Raw genomic sequence first — 20,082 nt, 5'->3', positions numbered from 1 at the left:
CACCTGTGTCTACCTACCCATCACCTTACTGTTTCCTCGTCTCGTCACTATTCACCTTTACCTGTCAAGTCTCATCTCACGCACTGGTTCTTGTCCCCGCAGTTCACGGCTTGGGTTGATGCTGTCATCTTCGTGTTCAGTCTGGAGAATGAGAGCTCCTTCAACGCCATCTATAACTACTATGCGAAGATGGCACACTACCGCAACACTGCCGAGGTGCCGCTCATCCTGGTGGGAACGCAAGGTGAGTACTCATTATTTCTGGTCAACACTTCTAGAAACACTCTTGGATTACTCTTGCTCTTGTGTTCCGCGTGTTGATTCATTGTAATCTTTCTTTTTTTTTTTATGTTGCATCATCTCCCTGTTCTCCTCCTATTTCTCTACTTAGTTATAGCAACACACTTGGAGAATATCGTGTTGGTTCGCGTGTTGCGTCGTCATATAGTCATCCCATTACATCCTCGTCCTCGTAGCTGTGTTGCGTTATCTCATATTTTCCCTCCTTTTTCCTCTTCCTCCACAGAGTCACGGCGTCATCAAACTGATCATTACCCTTGCCTATTACTATGTTGAGCCATTATTATGTTACGTCATCTCCTCTTCCTCTTCTTCTTCCTCCTCCTTTCCTCCTCCTCTTCCTCTTCTCCCTCTTCCTCATCTTTAATCTAAGGGGTGCAACATTCATAACCCAAAACATTTCCGTATTGCCGAGGCTTGGACAAAAATACCTTTAAAAGTATGAGTATGGCCACAGAAACCCCTTTACTCTACACTCTTCCGGACATTTCCTGCGTTTCGTCACCGTTGCACGTATACTGGTGAGCGCCGCCCCCATATATATCCGCCTCCAGTTCCTAGGAAGCGAGGGATCGTCACTTACTAAAAATCCATACCCCTGAAACACCTCTGCGCCACACCTTTGCTACTTCTAATGGGCACCAGTTGAAGCGACACGAGTTTTTAAGGGTCTTGTATGGTTCTAGTGGGAGGTTAACGTTATTTCTTCGTTATTAACAGGAAAAACCATCTCTGTGGACTTTGAAGATAGTTGAGAGAGCAAAACATTAAATACGAGAGTTATTTAGAATCTCTCTCTCTCTCTCTCTCTCTCTCTCTCTCTCTCTCTCTCTCTCTCTCTCTCTCTCTCTCTCTGGGTATATATCTCCAAACCACCTCCTGAATGTAGCTTTATGGATAAAAATGAGAAGGAATAGCCGGGATGCATGTCTCCAATCACCTAATGGACGCGATGCATAGGAACGAAATCATGAGCAAAATGTGAAGACTAAAATATGTTGAAATGCACGAAACTCTGGGGAACCTACCTTGCTTTTTACCATTACTCTCTGAAACAAACAAGACTATTTTGAGTGAGTAACGGGAAGCCATGCCAGTCAGGGGTATATATAGTTTGTGCGTGTGTATGTGTGCTTGTGTGCGTAAGTGTACAGGGAAGTTCTTTATTGTACGATATACTTGGCTTCACTTTAACCCTCGTGTTCTTTAGAGTTTGTGGTTCTTCGTTTTGATTTCTCCTTTACAGAATCGTGCTGATGTCATTGGGGTTTTCAGGCTTCAGTGGAAGTGACTTTTTATTTATTTTTTTTTTTTTCAGACATTAGTGGAAGGGATTGAGATTTTTAAGAGTTATTTTCATGGTTCTAATGATTGTTAAAAAAAGATTCTGCACTGTCACTTTACCTTACCTTACTGCAGCTCACGTCACCTCACCTTACCTTACTTACCTAACCTTACTTAACTAAAATCTAACCTAACCTTGCCTTGTTTTATCTTACCTTATTTGCCATGTCTAGTATTTCTCCAGCTAAAACTATTATGACTAAGTAGCAAACTGCTCTACTCCTTCAGTACCATGACGCATTTCTATATCCATTCTGCTTCTATTTAGAAGTTTTATATAGCTTCAGAAACTTATGTGGGAGGATTAAAATAGTGAAGACTGTGGCCATTTATCTGATCTCCATAGACCTTTCCTAATGTCAATAAAATGGTCTAATCGTACACAATCTCAAGGTAAGAATGTGTCCCAGTATTGAAGGGGCTAATATCACTGACTTAAACTAATAGCTTGGTTTGAGTAAGTGAAGCTAGAACGATTACGATTAGATAACAAACAACCTTATTGACACGGACGTAATTGCTTGTTTTGCGTGTCTGAGTGTCTGAGTGTGTGTCGGCGGTCATTTATATACCCTGCCTCGCCCATTACTCAGATCCGTCCAATAAATTACCGAGGCAGTAACAGCGGCATCTGACTCGCTTCCTGGAAAGTATTACGAGAAGCCTGTTAGTTGATGCAGTACCAGAAGAAACAAAGGGTGATATTTTCTTTGTACTATTTATCAACGCTCCAGTGTCTGCGTTTCCACTTCCGTTGTTTGGGAAAGGAAAGCAAGCAAACTCTTCATCTGTATCTTTTGCCACATGTGTTGAATCTGGCTTTGTGTTGGTGGGTTGGTTAGGGACTTGATGGGTTGTTTGGCCCTCCCACTCCACCTGTAGCCACTCATAACCCATATCCACCCGTGTTTAGTTCATTCCACTAAACAAACCATAGTATCACAGTATCTTGCATTCCACCCTAACCCAGCCACTGCCAAGCCTTACATAACCTTACCTAACCTTGCCTTTACCTTACCTAACTAAACTTCACCGTACCTTAACTAACCTCAATATACCTAACCTTACCTTACCTTACTTGACCAAACCTTACCTTGCCTTACTTTACCTTACCGTACCTTAAATACCTTACCTTACCTTACCTTACCATACCCATACCGTACCGTACCACCATACCTTACCTTACCTAACCTTACCTAACCACACCCTACGTTTCTTCTCTCTCTGCATTCTACCACGTACCAAGAATCCACACAAGACACCCACGCATCACCCAAAAGTACTAACACACCCACCAGATGCCCCTCCTCCCCTACCCTACCCCCTTCCCTATCCCTCCAGCTCTTCCCGTCGCTGGTGGAGGAGGAGGGGATGCTGCAAGGGCGGGAGGAAGCCGGCGGGAAGGAGACAGGGCCAGAAGCTTCCTGTCATCTGCTCTCTCTCTCTCTCTCTCTCTCTCTCTCTCTCTCTCTCTCTCTCTCTCTCTCTCTCTCTCTCTCTCTCTCTCTCTCTCTCTCTCTCTCTCTTCTCTCTATTGATTCTTAAGTAACATGATCCTCTCCCTTCCCTCCCCTCCCCCCTCCTCCCCTTCAGTGTTGTGTAGAATGAAAGAATATCGATCTGTCTCTCTCTCTCTCTCTCTCTCTCTCTCTCTCTCTCTCTCTCTCTCTCTCTCTCTCTCTCTCTCTCTCTCTCTCTCTCTCTCTCTCTCTCTCTCTCTCTCTCTCTCTCTTTCCTTTCATTTTTTTCTTGTTTTGTGTTTTGACATTGCTTTGTTGTTCTTGTCATTGTTGTTGTTGTTGTTGTTGTTGATGTTGTTGATGTTGATGTTGTTGATGTTGTTGTTGTTGATGTTTGGGTTTTCTTATTCTTTTCATGTTGTTTGTTTGAATTAAGTTGTGTTTCTTAGAGAGAGAGAGAGAGAGAGAGAGAGAATAAAGTACTCCTCGAACTAACTTACCGTTCATTTCTTGGAGGAGAGGAAATAACAAATTTGGAGAGAAAAATTAGAGGCACCTATGATAACAACCTGAGAGAGAGAGAGAGAGAGAGAGAGAGAGAGAGAGAGAGAGAGAGAGAGAGAGAGAATTGTAAAGCTTCTGCCCTTGATAAACCCTTCCTCTCCAGTGTCCTCTCTCTCTCTCTCTCTCTCTCTCTCTCTCTCTCTCTCTCTCTCTCTCTCTCCATATCCCACGTCCTGGCCCCCTCACTCGGTTCTCTATGCCCCTCACACCCTCCCTCCGCTCCCCGCCAGCATCCTCCCCCGCACGCGCCCCCGTTTGAGACCCCCTCAGGAGCTATTTAACGCAGGACTCCTACACTGAAGGACTCCAACATTCCTGCTCCTTCGCTCCTTATTGTGACGACGGATGTGGAATGTTAATTATTGTGTATAGGCTTCATTTGTTCTCTCTCTCTCTCTCTCTCTCTCTCTCTCTCTCTCTCTCTCTCTCTCTCTCTCTCTCTCTCTCTCTCTCTCTCTCTCTCGAGTTGCTTCATCTTAGCTCCTTCATTTCATATTCTTTTTTTCCCCTCTCTTTTTATCCTCCTTTCCTGCTTCCCCCGAGGCCTTAATATCCCTGTGGGCCTATCGTGGCTCTTGCTCTCCCTCCTCTTCCTCTTCCTCTTCCTCTTCCTCTTCCTCTTCCTCTTCTTCTTCCTCTTCATCTTCCTCTTGTCGTCTTTTCCTCATTGTTTCCCCCCTAGCTTCCCCACTAGCAGACTTCATTCTCTCTCTCTCTCTCTCTCTCTCTCTCTCTCTCTCTCTCTCTCTCTCTCTCTCTCTCTCTCTCTCTCTCTCTCTCTCTCTCTCTCTCTCTCTCTCTCTCTCTCTCTCTCTCTCTCTCTCCTGCTCCCATTATCATCCACTTCCGTCCCCGGAAGCTCCTTTCCTTGTCCCTCTTACCCATTTTGGTTTCCCCTTCATCTTTTGTACCTTTCTTTCCTTTCTTCCTTGCCTTCCCTCCCTCTCCCTCTCTCTCCCTTGAGCCGCCGTCTTCACAGTCACAGCTTTTTTCTTCCTTTCCGTATTTTGACATTTCTTCTGATTGTGGTGAACGTGAGTCCTGTGGGATTTGTATTGGTCGGGAGAGGCGACGGGGAGGAGGGCGGTGGCGAAGGGTTTATGTAAAGTGACGGCAGGGTTGAGGGAGTGAGGGAGACACGATGCGGGTGGCTGCGGGAGGGCTGAGGAGGGAGAGAGAGAGAGAGAGAGAGAGGTGGAAGGTTAAGGTCAGGATGGGCGAGGGAGTGAAGGATGGTGCAGGATGAGGGTGACTGGTGATGCAATACTGGTCCAGGTGAGATATGAAGCACCTGTATATTCTCTCTCTCTCTCTCTCTCTCTCTCTCTCTCTCTCTCTCTCTCTCTCTCTCTCTCTCTGTGTTTCTTTTGTTCATGATACTTTTCAGCGTCCTTCCACTCCTCCTCCTCTTTCATTTTCTTACTCCCCACGTCCTCCTCTTTCCTCCTCTTCATAAATCAAAAAGATAAACTTATAATCTCTGTTATCCTTCATCTACAGTATCTCCGTGTTCCTCATTCCCTCTCTCCCTGTGCGTCCTTCCTCTTCGTTACTCTGCCTCCTCATTTACTGTTAAGCTGTGCGCCAAGGGAACTGTTACTTACTCACTTACTCTGTGTGGTACCTCCTCTCATCCTCGCGTCACTCTCAGCCTCTTTACTCTAATCCTGATCCTAAGCCACTCTCTGCACTGATATCCTCGCAGCATCAGAGGCTTGCATAACGTTAGGTGGAGGCAAAAGGAAGTGCGTGTGTATGTGCCAGAGAGAGAGAGAGAGAGAGAGAGAGAGAGAGAGAGAGAGAGAGAGAGAGAGAGAGCAGAACTGCAGCACAGCACATGGGCGAGGCTGGAGGGTGAGGGTGGCAGCAGGTGAGGGGGAAGGATTTGGGTCACGGTGTCTGGGAGGCACGTGAGGGAGGAAGAGACGGGGGGGGGCATGGGGGGGTCCTGTAGCGCGTGTTATCGTCACCTGGGGAGGGGAAGGGGGAGGGGGCGCCGCGCCACGGGCCAGGTTGTCGATACATGTGCGGGTGCAGTGGTGTGTTGCTGGCAGCCTGGACCACACGCCCTGTCCGCGCTAGCCCCCACTCGTCCTCTGCGTAAGAGTGTACAGTACACCTGACCTTCGTGACACCGCACCTATTGGAGTGCCCCTCCCCCGCACCTGTGCCGAGCCCGGTCACCAGTCACCTGTGTTACCTGGGGGCATTTGGCCCCTCCATCTCTTCCCGGATCCTTGACGCCCTTGAGGTAATAGGCTCGTGGCCCGAGGTGTGGCAGCAGCCGGCGGCACGGGGCAGGCTGTGACCCGTGGCTGCGGCGGAGACGGGAAATAAGTTGTGATGAGCTGTGCGGCAAGTGGAGTGTGTCAGTGGCGGCGAGACTGCCGTGCGGGGAGGGGTGCGTGATCGTGTCTCTGGCGCACTGCGTCTGGAGGTGACTGGCGGGCCGCTGCTCCCGCTCCGTCGCCAGATTCGCGCTTCAGCCTCACTGTTCCCATGTCAGCGCGCCTCCTCCTCCCTCTCATCGCTAAGCCCAGGTGAGTGTTGACGGGGCGAGCGGCTCATGTTCCCAGCAGTGGCCGCAGTTCTCGGAAACCACTGGTCCCTGGACTCCCCGGCGGCTGGTGCTGGGGCTGACACGCGGAGAAGTGCCGCGGGTGGGGTGGGGTGGGGGGCGGGGGGGGCGGGGGCGGGCGCGTGCGGGAGGGTACTGCATCTGGCGCCATTAAGATTTTTTGTTCAGATTTACTGATTTCGTTTGTTTGTTAGGTGTGTGGCAATTTTCTTTGTTTCTGTGAGGAATGTGTGAGGTGCAGTGCTGGCGCGGCTGGGGAGAGGGAGGGGAGGGATGAGGGATGAGGAATGAGGAATGAGGGGGGAGCAGCAGACCCCTTATAAGTCCTCATGTATACACGCACTTTTTTTCTAGTAGACGTTAGATTGTTTATTATTATTATTATTATTATTATTATTATTATTATTATTATTATTATTATTATTATTATTATTATTATTATTATTATTATTATTATTATTATTATTATTATTATTATTATTATTATTATTATTATTATTATTATTATTATTATTATTATTTGAGGTGATGTATTTATGTGTGCATGTGTGTCTGTCTGTCTGGTTGTCTGTCTGTACATGTGCGTGTGCGCTCGAGTTCATGTGTATGTGTGTGTGTGTGTGTGTGTGTGTGTGTGTGTGAGGCCAACTATTGATCGTTCATGTCTGCTGGGACCACCAGTGTTGTTCCTCCCTCATTCCTCCTCCTCCTCCTCCTCCTCCTCCTCCTCCTCCTCCTCCTCCTCCTCCTCCTCCTCCTCCTCCTCCTACTGGCATTCCCTTTCTTTATCTTCCTCTTGCTCATCTTTACCTCCCTTCTCTTGTCATCTCCATCCATTGTCCTCTTCTCCTTTCATAAGTTTTACCCAGAGTTTGATGTTAATTTTCCTACTTCTCGTTCTCTCCTCTTCTTGCAAACACTTCTCCCCTTTGTGTGCACCTCTCGCTTCCTCCCATGTAGGTACACTGTCTGTCTGTCTGTCTGTCTGTCTGTCTGTCTGTCTGTCTATCTGTCTTTCTGTCTGTCTGTCTGTTGTTTTGTCCATGAGGTGGTGAACAGCTTGAGGCGTGGTTGTGGTAGGTAAGTTGCTGTCAAACTCATGATTAAGACAACTCCGACCTTTACTGGTGGAGTGACAAGGGTAGGAGGAGGAGGAGGATGTGGTAGGGGAAGGAGGCGAAGAAATGGAGTAGTGATGGTGGGGAAGACGGGAGGTAAATGTGATGGAGGTGATATTGGGGGTGTCTATCAGGAAGGGCGTGGTGGTTGACCCTTGAGAGAGAGAGAGAGAGAGAGAGAGAGAGAGAGAGAGAGAGAGAGAGAGAGAGACCTGAGTTGTGCTGGCCTTCAGACTGCGTTGCAAGTGTTGCATTATTGACTAGCGGAATGGCCAGACCTGACGGGGTGGCTGCTGGGGTGAAGCAGGGCAGGTGAGAGGTGAGGTCAGCTACAACCAGGAACCCAACGCACCTCTCCTCTCCCTCTCCCTCCCTCTCTCCCTCTCTCCCTCTCTCTCTCTCTCTCTCTCTCTCTCTCTCTCTCTCTCTCTCTCTCTCTCTCTCTCTCTCTCTCTCTCTCTCTCTCTCTCTCTCTCTCTCTCTCTCTCTCTCTCTCTCTCTCTCTCTCTCTTCCCCATACCTCCTCCCCTTCCTCATTCCTTTCTCTAAATAAGTCTGCGAGAGGGGAAAAAATCTTAACTTTCTTTAACATACCACAACCAGAATCCGTCCTCTTTTCCTCTTATCGCTCCCTCTTCCCCTTACCCTCACTTCCCTCCATTTCCTTCTTACTTTCCCCTGTAAATAGATTTCCTGGTGAAAAAATTTTGTTTATTTTCTTTTAAATGGCAAAGCTCTTCTTCCTTCCTCTCTCCATCTTCCTTTGTGTCAAATTTCTAAGTTTAAGAAGAGGAACTGAAAATTGTGGGAAAAATGAAAAAAAAGCAAGAATTCTCCTCTTTTCTTTCCTCCGATCCTCTTTACTTCTCTCCCTTCCCTCCCAACTCTTCCTCCCTCCTCCCTTTCTCACTTTCTCTCTCTTATCTCTCCCTGCCCTACCTAACCACCAATGGCTCCTTATATTCCGCCTTTCCCCAAAGGAATTAAAGAGAATATTGGTAAGAGCCATACTGATCAGTGAAGCTCATTGAAATTAGTGTGTTAATTGACGCTTAGGACTCAAAGATGTGTGTGTGTGTGTGTGTGTGTGTGTGTGTGTGTGTGTGTGTGTGTGTGTGTGTGTGTGTGTGTGTGTGTGTGTGTGTGTGTGTGTGAGTGTGAGTGAATTATAACACCAATAGAAGGAGGAGCAGAGAGAGAGAGAGAGAGAATTGAAACATTACCGGTAACATAACGTATATAAATCAAGAGGAAAAAGCCCCAAAAAACAACACTGATTTTACCTGAAGGGCACAAAACAGGTAACACAAAATACAGGTGAGCATTGCATTGATCGAAACCTGTGAAATATTACCGGGAAATGCATGTACTGTACCGTGGCGTGAGAGAAGAGGGGAGAGAGAGAGAGAGAGAGGAGAGGGAGAGGGGAGCGAGGGAAGGCAAGGGCGGGGAGTCTGGAATCGCTAACACTGGCGCCAGGTAAGAGACATGTAAAAGAGGGGAGAAAGAGGGGAGAGGGGGAGAAGTGAGGGAGGAGGAAAGGGGATAGATGTAAAATAAGGGAAGGGGAAGGTAAATGGAGGGTAATGGGGAAAGGGGAAGGGAAGAGAGGAGGGACACACGCTAATGGAGGTTGGAGAATCGTTGTAAATTGCCATTCTTTTTATTTTTTACTGTCTAGAAAAGGGTGTTCCTGCCCCTCCTTTCTTCCCCTCTTTATCAGTTCTCTCTTTATTCCTCCCCCTCTTTGTCTCCTCTCTTTCTCCTGTTCCTCCCCTTCCTCTCAGCGCATTCACTTGTCCTCTTCTCTCCCCTTCTGTTCAATTTGTCTCTTTCCCTACTTCTCCTCTTGTTTCTCCTATCTTTGTATTCTTCCCCTTCCTCTTTATCTATCCTCCTCCTCCTCCTCCTCCTCCTCCTCCTCCTCCTCCTCCTCCTCTAGTAATCTCCAGGTAGTCTTCCACCTTATTGTGTTTCCTATCATCTCCTCCTCCACTGTCCAGCTTATATGATGCCGTAAATTTCATTATTCGTGTGTGTGTGTGTGTGTGCGTGTGCGTGTGCGTGCGTGCTTGACCTTTCTCTTAGTGAACGGTCTTCTCTCTCCCTTCTGTCCCCTGTATAATTCACCACCACCACCACATCCTCCGCTGCCATCACCACCACCACCACCACTATCGCCACCACCGCCGCTTCTCAACAAGATCCTGGCTGGCCTGATTCTCTCATACCCTATCACACCTCTCTCTCTCTCTCTCTCTCTCTCTCTCTCTCTCTCTCTCTCTCTCTCTCTCTCTCTCTCTCTCTCTCTCTCTCTCTCTCTCAGCTCTCACTCTCGCCAAAATTAATCAATCAGTCTCTCTCTCTCTCTCTCTCTCTCTCTCTCTCTCTCTCTCTCTCTCTCTCTCTCTCTCTGGTGCGTGGGTGGAGAGTGGATGTGGGTGTGGCAGGAAGGGTGTGGGGTGAAGTGGAATGGAGTGGAGTGGATGGGAGTGAGGGTGGAAGAGTAGGTGGAGTGTGGAAAAGACACAGGGAGCTCTCATCAACTCTCTCTCTCTCTCTCTCTCTCTCTCTCTCTCTCTCTCTCTCTCTCTCTCTCTCTCTCTCTGAAAAAACGAGAGGATCATTATTTTCTTTATTTTTACTCTATTTTTTTTTTTTTTTAGACTTCCTCTGTATTCCTCCTATTCTTGTCTTCCCTTCTTCTTCTTCTTCTTCTTCTTCTTCTTCTTCTTCTTCTTCTTCGTTTTATATGTTCCCTTTTCTTCCTTTTCTTTTCTTTTCTTCTTTATTTGTAGGTATTGTTTCCATCTTCCATTTCCGCCTCTCTCTCTCTCTCTCTCTCTCTCTCTCTCTCTCTCTCTCTCTCTCTCTCTCTCTCTCTCTCTCTCTCTCTCTCTCTCTCTCTCTTGTTTGGTTTCCTTCTCTTTTTTTTCGTTTTCTCCTTTCTCTCTCTCCCTCCACCCTTCCTTTCTCTTCCATTCACTCTTCCCTCCACTCTCCCTCCTTTCCTTCCTTTCCTCCACTCCATGAAGCTTTGGTGGGCGGTGCTGGCTGCCTGGAGGTAAGCTTAAAAGTTTGGATTCCCTTCTTTTCTTGACATGTGTAAGGGGACTCTCTCTCTCTCTCTCTCTCTCTCTCTCTCTCTCTCTCTCTCTCTCTCTCTCTCTCTCAGTACCGGTAAAGGCAGATTCAATGGCAAATTCACACCTTTAATTACCTTCACCTTACAAACTCAGGTGAACGTTTCTGGAGGCGAGGGAAGGGCGGCGCGGTGCTCAGTCAGGCAGTGCAGGGAACAATATGGGTCCGGATCACCCGTCAGGCCGCATTAGGATCACTAGCAGGGTTTACGAGCGTGACGGAAGGGTTGCAAGGAGGGAAGCTCAATCCTCGCAGGGTGGAAGAGATGGTGCCCTGTCAAGTGTGCTTATTTGGACACTTCTCCGTTTTCTTTCGTTTTTTCTTCTTTTTTTTCGACAGTTTAGTGATTTTCTATTATTGGATGAGAGATTATTGAAAAGAGTTGTTTCCTTGTTTGTTTTTATGATTGAAGAGTGTTGTTGTTGTTGTTGTTGTTGTTGTTGTTGTTGTTGTTTCGTCTTCTTCTTCTTCTTCTTCTTCTTCTTCTTCTTCTTCTTCTTCTTCTTCTTCTTCTTCTTCTTCTTCTTCTTCTTCTTCTTCTTCTTCTTCTTCTTCTTCTTCTTCTTCTTCTTCTTCTTCTTCTTCTTCTTCTTCTTCTTCTTCTTCTTCTTCTTCTTCTTCTTCTTCTTCTTCTTCTTCTTCTTCTTCTTCTTCTTCTTCTTCTTCTTCTTCTTCTTCTTCTTCTTCTTCTTCTTCTTCTTCTTCTTCTTCTTCTTCTTCTTCTTCTTCTTCTTCTTCTTCTTCTTCTTCTTCTTCTTCTTCTTCTTCTTCTTCTTCTTCTTCTTCTTCTTCTTCTTCTTCTTCTTCTTCTCTTCTTCTTCTTCTTCTTCTTCTTCTTCTTCTTCTTCTTCTTCTTCTTCTTCTTCTTCTTCTTCTTCTTCTTCTTCTTCTTCTTCTTCTTCTTCTTCTTCTTCTTCTTCTTCTTCTTCTTCTTCTTCTTCTTCTTCTTCTTCTTCTTCTTCTTCTTCTTCTTCTTCTTCTTCTTCTTCTTCTTCTTACTGCTTTTGCTACTACTACTACTACTACTACTACTACTACTACTACTACTACTACTACTACTACTACTATTTTATTTCCTCTTCTGATCCCCCTCTTCAGTTCCAAACGTTCCCTTCCTCCTCTTTAGTTCCAAACGTTCCCTTCCTCCTCCTCCTCCTCCTCCTCCTCCTCCTCCTCCTCCTCCTCCTCCTCCTCCTCCTGTGTACCCGGGTCTTAGAGTACAGGACGAGGAATAGAAGCAAAGAAAGTAGGATTATACGAACTACGAAAAAAAGAAAGAAAGAAAAGAGAAAAAATAGAAAAAGTGTGAAGTGGGTTGGGCAACGCTCGCGCCAATAAGCCCAACGAGGCCCAGGAGGCAACACACACACACACACACACACACACACACACACACACACACACACACACACACACACACACACACACACACACACACACACACACACACACATAGAGGGTAAGAAGAGGAGATGGGGGTGCGTGTTATCAGGTGACAGAGGGTACTGACACACACACACACACACACACACACACACACACACACACACACACACACACACACACACACACACACACACGTTTTTTTTTTATTTGTTTTTCTACTTATTTTTTGCTTTTCCGATTAAGATAAGTAATATAAAAGTGACCCACTTCCAGTTAAGGAAAATTCTCTCTCTCTCTCTCTCTCTCTCTCTCTCTCTCTCTCTCTCTCTCTCTCTCTCTCTCTCTCTCTCTCTCTCTCTCTCTCTCTCTCTCTCTCTCTCTCGATCCAACCAGGAGATAGTGAAGGCCATTTTCACACCACGTTGGGCCCAGAAGATTAGAGAGAGAGAGAGAGAGAGAGAGAGAGAGAGAGAGAGAGAGAGAAATACACTCAAGCGATTTTCGTATAATTTTCTCCACATAATTCTCTCTCTCTCTCTCTCTCTCTCTCTCTCTCTCTCTCTCTCTCTCTCTCTCTCTCTGATAAATTCATGTATGTTGTTCTTTTCTTTGTTTTATTTCCATCTGCCGTTATTGTTACATTTCTTATTTATATTTTCACTTGTTTGTTGTTCCAGTTTTCTTTTGTGTTTGGTTGATATTTCCCCAACATTTTTTTTCGTTTTCTATTCATGTTCTATTTTTTTATCTGTGCATTAAATCGTGTGTGTGTGTGTGTGTGAGAGAGAGAGAGAGAGAGAGAGAGAGAGAGAGAGAGAGAACATTTTCCATTTTTCCATTTTCTTTTACCTTCTGTTTGCTTTCTGAATAGAGAAATAGAACCTTTTTCCTCAGAGTGCTCGGGGAGACTGTGGCATTATCCTTGGTTTGAAGCCCGGCCTGAGTTTCCAGTGAATATATACACAGAGAGAGAGAGAGAGAGAGAGAGAGAGAGAGAGAGAGAGAGAGAGAGAGAGACTTACTGAAGAGGAAAAATAAATCCGTCTTCAGTAGATTAAACGAACAGTGGTCACTCATGTTTTCAGGGGATTAACATACTGAAGGAGCTGCTTGTGTGTGTGTGTGTGTGTGTGTGTGTGTGTGTGTGTGTGTGTGTGTGTGTGTGTGTAACGTGAGCCGCGGCATTGGGGCGGGTCAGTATACACCTAACCTAACCTTTACTTCTCTTCCCCTTCTGCATAACGAGAAACAGGAGGCGGGGAGGAATGGGGACGGTAGGCAGTTTGTTTGGGGGGTGGAGTGTGGAGGAGAGAGAGGAAAAGAGGTCACAGTGAGGAAGACAAGTAGTGGGAGGAAGCCAACTGAGGGCGTTCACATTTACCTCTTCCTCCTTGTCTATATTTTGGGTTTTCGACTATATTCACTAACCTCAGATAGTTTTCCCATTAATTCCTTCAGTACTGGGCTACATTTTTACCTTGAAATTTGTGTACGATCAGTCTTCTCTATTTCAAACCCCACATAAGTTTCTATAGCTGTGTAGAATGAATATGGAAACGCGTCATGGTACTGAAGAGGTTAAGTTATGCAGCATCCTTGTTAAACTACCGCCAGAATCATGGGAAAAAATGAGAAAAGCACTCGTAAATCAACTTTCTCCAGAGCCAGTTAAAAGAAGAGGTTGCAGAAAGGTGTGAGGATGTGGACTGAGAATTAAGCGAGACATTGCGACGATCAGGTAGTAGAAATCTGCCTTGGTTCTAACGGTGCCCTCACTTCCACCAGCTCCACCCAACGCGCCTTCGTTAAGTGGGAAACCGTCCACACACACACACACACACACACACACACACACACACACACACACACACACACACACACACACACACACACACACACACACACACACACACACACACACTTCTAGATACACGATAACACATTAGGTAACTCGAGGATGCTTACACGCGTTTCACCTCCCCTTCCCTTTATCCCACTGCTTGCTCTCTCTCTCTCTCTCTCTCTCTCTCTCTCTCTCTCTCTCTCTCTCTCTCTCTCTCTCTCTCTCTCTCTCCTCAGAGATTTCTTTCCCCTCCAAACATTACTTTTGCCATTCTAATATCGTGTTCATGTCACATATAATCACTCTTCCACATCTTGAGTTACGGAGAAGAAATTGCAGCTTAAAATTGTCGAGTTTTTTTTTTTTCTATTATTATTATTCTACTTAATTTTGTCATGATATTGTTGTTCCCATTGTTCATCATTGCAAAAGGAGTACACACACACACACACACACACACACACACACACACACACACACACACACACACACACACACACACACACACACACACACACACACACACACACACACACACACACACACACACACACACACACACACACACCATCCCAGGTTCTTTCCTGCCCCTGGATGTAGGTTCCGCTTTTTGTCAATCTCCTTTACCCGGAAGCCACCAGTTGCCCGAAGATTAACTGTCATAAAACCATTATTTCGAGTGGCTTTCCCGACCTGGAGGCGTTGTGAGTGGTAGTACACGAGGCGAGAGATGATGCCAGGTTAGGGGCGACAGATGGCAATGAATGGGAGACAGTAATATTTGTGTTGAGAGAGAAGGAAGAGGAAGAAGAGGAGCATGACAGGGAATTGGAGGCTGTAACATTAGTTTGAGGAGAAGGAAGAGGAAGAAGAGGAGCATGGCAGTGAATGGCAGGCTGTAGCAGTTAAGGAATGAGAAGGATGGGAAGGAAGAGGTGCACAACAGTTGTATTACACGAAGAGAGGTGATGCTATACTGGAACCGACAAGTGACAGTGAAGGGAAGATAACAGCAGTAGTTAGAAGAGGAAGAGGAAGAGGAAGAGGAGGACTTACATGCCATTTAGGCTGGACCCTCGCAGTCAGCCCCCAAAATGTGCAGGAGGCGCGGCACCCTCTGACACTAGGGCGGGACCATAGATTTACAGCACATCCCTGCCCCTCAACCCCAGTGTCCCCCGCAACCCCCCTGCCCCGTTCATCCCGCAGCGCCCTTCTAAAGCCTCCGTGGCGCCGGGATGCCGATGACCAGCCTGCACGGGAGAGGCGCCGCTGCTCCTGCCCCGCCCCGCCCCAGGAACACGCCCAACGTTCTTGCTAAACTGAAACCGGAAGCCCCAAGCGACCTTTATTATTGCGTAACTGACGAAACTGGCTTCCTCCTCCTCCTCCTCCTCCTCCTCCTCCTCCTCCTCCTCCTCCTCCTCCTCCTCCTCCTCCTCCTCCTCCTCCTGTCATAGCGAGGTCCAAGGGTAAGGCACTACACGCTCTGCCAACCAATTATTCATGCTCTGATTTGTGTGTGTGTGTGTGTGTGTGTGTGTGTGTGTGTGTGAGAAGGCAGGGGAGGGTTGGCTACTATAGTGCCGCCGGCCATACAAGGCATAAAGTTCTTGTAAAGCTGTGACCATCCTACTTCCCCTCTCCCGCTGTATCTCTCCCCCTTCACCCCTCTCCCTCTCTCTCCCTCGCAATCCCGGAGCCTCAAGACCTCGACATTCTGGACTACTAGGGGACATTTGGGACATCACGCTTCCTCCTGGCCCGTACCAAAACTCGTGTACCATTTTATTATTTTTTTTTTTCATGGAATTTGAACCGGAATTAACGTGGCGTAACTTGTTATAACTTGATGGAAATAAAAGTTGGCGATAGAGAGCAAGAAGTTTCGGACGAGTGGCGTATTAGGTCTCCAGTACCGTCGTTGTGTGTCCGGACTGAATATCTTGTCGTGAAGAGGCTTGCTGTCCCTACGCTGGGCTGTGGGAGGAGGGAAAAAAATACTTGATAGGTCCTGCTCTCGTTTGTATTGTATTGTACTCTTACCTAAAGGATTTTTTTCTGCCCCTCCCTCTCCATTCGGCTCTTCTTATCCCGTTCATGAATATAAATGAGTTGACTGACCTACTGACTGGCTTACTTGACTGACTGGAATATGTAAACTGACTCATTCATTTGTAACGACTGATCTTGAGTGTACTGATGTAACTATATAACCTTAATTTTGCACGGTAGATGGAGAAAGGGAAAGAAAAGAGATAGATAGATAGAGAGAGAGAGAGAGAGAGAGAGAGAGAGAGAGAGAGAGAGAGAGAGAGAGAGAGAGAGAGAGAGAGAGAGAGAGAGAGAGAGAGAGAGAGAGAGAGTATTTGTAAGCTTAACAGAATCAGTGGTGTGGCAGAAATAGGGCAGGATTTAGTGTATGTATAGGGCTGGGAGGTACGGAATGTAAGGCGTGTGTTGGGGAGGGGGACGGGAGGTGGACAGGACAGTATCTAGGTTGTGGGTTTGTGCTGAACGGGGAGGAACTGGTGCTTCTGTAGGGCGGCGTGATGTAAGATGCTCATGGCACCGCTGGGTGTTTTTTTGGGTGAGGCCGGAACGTGGTGGGGTGCGGAGTATCATGGCGGTGAGGTGTGTGGGGCGTGTGGTGGGGTGTGGTGGGGCAGGTTACCGGTATCATGGCGCGAGGCTGGCGGTCACAATGTCGCGTGATTGATGACAACAGTGTGCATTATAGCCACACCCGCCGCCCGCGCCGCCCCTATTGTTCCCCGCCGCCGCCTTGACCTCCGCCACCCCTTGGACACTCGATACGCGTTTTTGTGGCTCCGAAAAACTGAGTGATGGGACAGAGAGAGAGAGAGAGAGAGAGAGAGAGAGAGAGAGAGAGAGATGACAAGACAGCGCGTATAGGGGCAAGTTACGGCCACGTGGGGCATCCCTTGCACACACACACACACACACACACACACACACACACACACACACACACACACCTTGAGTAAAATTCTTCAACAAACGATGGGGGCAAGATTTCCAGCGGTGCGTCCCGCTGATCCGCTGCTTCCGTTGGTGGGAGTAAATATGCAGTCTTGAGAGGCACGTCGCTGATCAGTGATTACCCCGAGGCCTGGTGCCGCTGCCCTCGAGGTGGCGTGGGTGTGTGTGTGTGTGTGTGTGTGTGTGTGTGTGTGTGTGTGTGTGTGTGTGTGCAGTGACGAGGCTGTCGTGTTGACACAGAGCGACGCAGTATTGGTTTAGGTGTGGAGTCGCCCGCCTTCCTGGCTGCATTGTTGGCGGGGCGGCAGCGAGGCAGAAGAACGTGTGAGTGAGAGCTTTTCACAAGACTCGGCGGCTCCCAGACACCTTTTGTTGCCCATTCCCTCCTCCCCTACAACCCCCGCCTCCTCCCTCTTTCCTCCTCGCGCCGCATCTGCCTCAGGCCGGTACATACACGCGCGTGCCACAGGAACACGCGTCATGCGCCTCGGCGGCGGTGCCTCTTGTCCCTTGCCCACCCTCCCCTATCCCCGCAGCCCCCCGGGCCGACCGTTGGCGAGTCAAACTTTCAGGACTGATGTGAACCATCTCGGGGTGTCCTGAGGCTGATGCCCGCCCGTCGCCCCGCGGGGGTGGAGGCCCAGGACCGAACTTGGTAACAGCGGATGTTGTGACGCCTTCATCTTAGCGACCTCGTGGGCGCTCCTGCACACCCCCACCCTTTCATTTCCCCGCCAGGACCCCGGGACCCTCGCGCCACAATGGCCCCCGTACCCTGAGTCCCACGGAACAAAGAAATTTTTTACGGACGATATTTTTTTTTTTTTTTTTTTTTTTTTTTTTTTCTTCTTGCCGGCGGTGTAATGCTCTAGTTGCTGGAGAAAGGTTCGTGTTTACGTTTTTCAGTGAGCTTCCGCGTGGTTGGAGGAGCCTTTGGGCGGCGCTACACGTGCTCCTCCAGCCCGTCACTATCGTTACTAGCCTGCCGGGAGCCGACAGGGATGCATTATGTATAGTATTATTAGTGGATCAGTCGGTGGTCGACGTTCGAGATGGAAAGCAGACGCCTTTATGCCCCAGCGAGACGGTCCTCTTGTGGCGGCTGTCTGGGGCCGGGCACTCCCCTCCCATGCCTTCCAGCCTCGCCCATTGAGCCTGTGTGCAAATCTCTTGAGCCGGAGGTCTAGGCCAGCCGCCACCTGGGCCCCTCGTCCCTGGGACACCCACGGGCCATGACAGTGCTACGTGCCTTTGGCGCCTGGGCTCCTGCTTTGCCGGGTGATCCAGCATTGTGGCCCATAGTGGCGGCGCTGGTGTGGTGTTGATGCCCCGGCCGCCCTTATTACGGCAGCCATTGTGAGCTGTCTGGCCACCTTGATATCATCTCCTCCCAAGCAAATGATCCCCACTAGATCATTTTTTTCTATAGGATGCTTGAGAACTAGGCCGGTCTTATCTGAGGGTAGGCCTCCTACCCTACCTACGGGACAATGGCTGCCTTGCCCCACATGTCTCACCTTTCTCCATTGCCGAGTACTGCCTGGCTGTGCGGCGCCGCGGCGAGCACCGGACCCTAGACGCTTGGAGAGGATTGTGGATAGGCGGAGGAGGGATGTGTGGCGGCGGTGAGAGGTGGAGATGGTGAGCGGCATAATGAGCTGAAAATCGTCGTCAAGGAAACTTAATGAAGGTGTTGCCGCCTCAAGCTTCCCGCCCTCCGTGCCGCCCTCACACGCCACGCCATTACCAGTACCTTCCCCTTCGTGCTGGAGGTGGGCGTGGTGCAAGGGTGCAGGCAGGCGAGGCGTGGAAGCCGGTGCCAGGGAGCGCCACGATAGGAATGGTGAGGGTCTCGGTTTATAGGGCTATTTGGCAGGGCGCGAACATGGTCCCTCCAGGGCTGGCCAGAGGGGACTCGTAGGGCCTGCCTGGGGAATGACTTTATCTCAGGTCGTGAGAGTCTGCACGCCTCCTGCTCTGCCTTGCTTTGACGAGTGATACATGTAGCACCGCCAGGTCCGCAACGTGGCCGGAGCCTGCAGGACCCGGCGCGAGGGAGCAACAACCTCACAGCAACGAAGGCCCCGGGGAGATGTGTAGATGTGAGTGTAGATAAGGAGAGGTAGTTGATGATGCAAGGGAGTCAGGCTGCTTACCCTTACCTGTTTGTCTGCTTCAGGGGAGCCTCGGAGGTAAACACACACTGGGCCGCAGGTGTGTTTGTTGTGACCTGCTGGAGAGAGAGAGAGAGAGAGAGAGAGAGAGAGAGAGAGAGAGAGAGAGAGAGAGAGAGAGAGAGAGAGAGAGAGAGAGAGAGGGAGAGGGAGAGAGAGAGACGCACATGGGTCCTCGTCGGCTTGCCCAGTGAGTGAGGGCAAGGAGGGATAACAGTGGTGGAGTATGTGGGTAATTTATATTCTCGTTTTGTGTTACCTCCGCCTTGCCCTCAGAACTCGATCCTTCCCTCTCGGCACAATCGGCAATGCTATTTTTATCCTTCAAGATGTAGAGACCGAAGGACTGGTGGTGAAGCATAGAGAGAGAGAGAGAGAGAGAGAGAGAGAGAGAGAGAGAGAGAGAGAGAGAGAGAGAGCAATAGGGGTGACCGTTACCTCCCCTGGATCACCTTGCCTCACTTTTGTCTCCACGTTGGCCCTGTTTTCCCCTCCATACCTTCCTCTCGCTCTCTTTCTCTCCATCCACTCCTTCTCGCCCTCTTTCTCACTCCCTTTACTCGCTCTCTCACTCTCCTCCAATCTCGAGTGTCGCCCAATGAGTGGCGAAGATGAACTGCACGCACACGAAACACGCCCTTGGGACACGCTTTGCTGGGTCTGTTTTTACCTTGCCCTCGGTGACGCCCCAGCCAGCCAGCAAGGCGCAAGGACTACACGGACCTGAGGGCATCGCGGTGAAGGAGTGAAGGGGCTGGCCATGTTTGGATCCCCGGCGCCACCAACACTAAAGAAGAAAGCCTTGCTGACTTTCACTCATGACAACGCCCTTCAGCTCGTTCATGATGCCCCGCCCAGTGTTAATTTCCTTCACTTTTTCATGCTTACCTTTTCCTACTGAGGGGGAGATTCAGGATATATTGTGATCGTGATATGGGGTAAAGATAGATTTGGTGAATTGGCAAAGTGAAGGACATAGACGGAGGTGGAGTGAAGGAGGAAAGGAGAGGAAAGCAACGATGGTATAAGATGAGGAATAGGAATGAATACATGAAGACCAGACAGGATGAGGATGTTGAGAAGAATATTATTGCTCGACACTTGGTGAGAATGTTCAAGAAGGAAAGAAGGGAAGAAGAGGTGGGGGAAACATGAAGAAATGGAAGGG

General features: G+C 48.5%; 1 protein-coding gene across 1 annotated transcript in view; it reads left to right on the top strand.

Moving 5' to 3' along the window:
* LOC123506494 (centaurin-gamma-1A-like) overlaps positions 1 to 20,082 on the top strand; it is a 227,936-nt gene that overhangs the window by 191,216 nt on the left and 16,638 nt on the right. Inside the window, exon 4 of the mRNA XM_045258624.1 lies at positions 103 to 244. Within this exon, the coding sequence (XP_045114559.1) occupies positions 103 to 244 (142 nt within the window). The remainder of the gene's footprint in view (positions 1 to 102; positions 245 to 20,082) is intronic.

Source organism: Portunus trituberculatus, chromosome 20, assembly GCF_017591435.1.
Source record: "Portunus trituberculatus isolate SZX2019 chromosome 20, ASM1759143v1, whole genome shotgun sequence".
Lineage (NCBI taxonomy): Eukaryota > Metazoa > Arthropoda > Malacostraca > Decapoda > Portunidae > Portunus > Portunus trituberculatus.
This window is presented reverse-complemented; position numbering and strand designations above follow the sequence as displayed.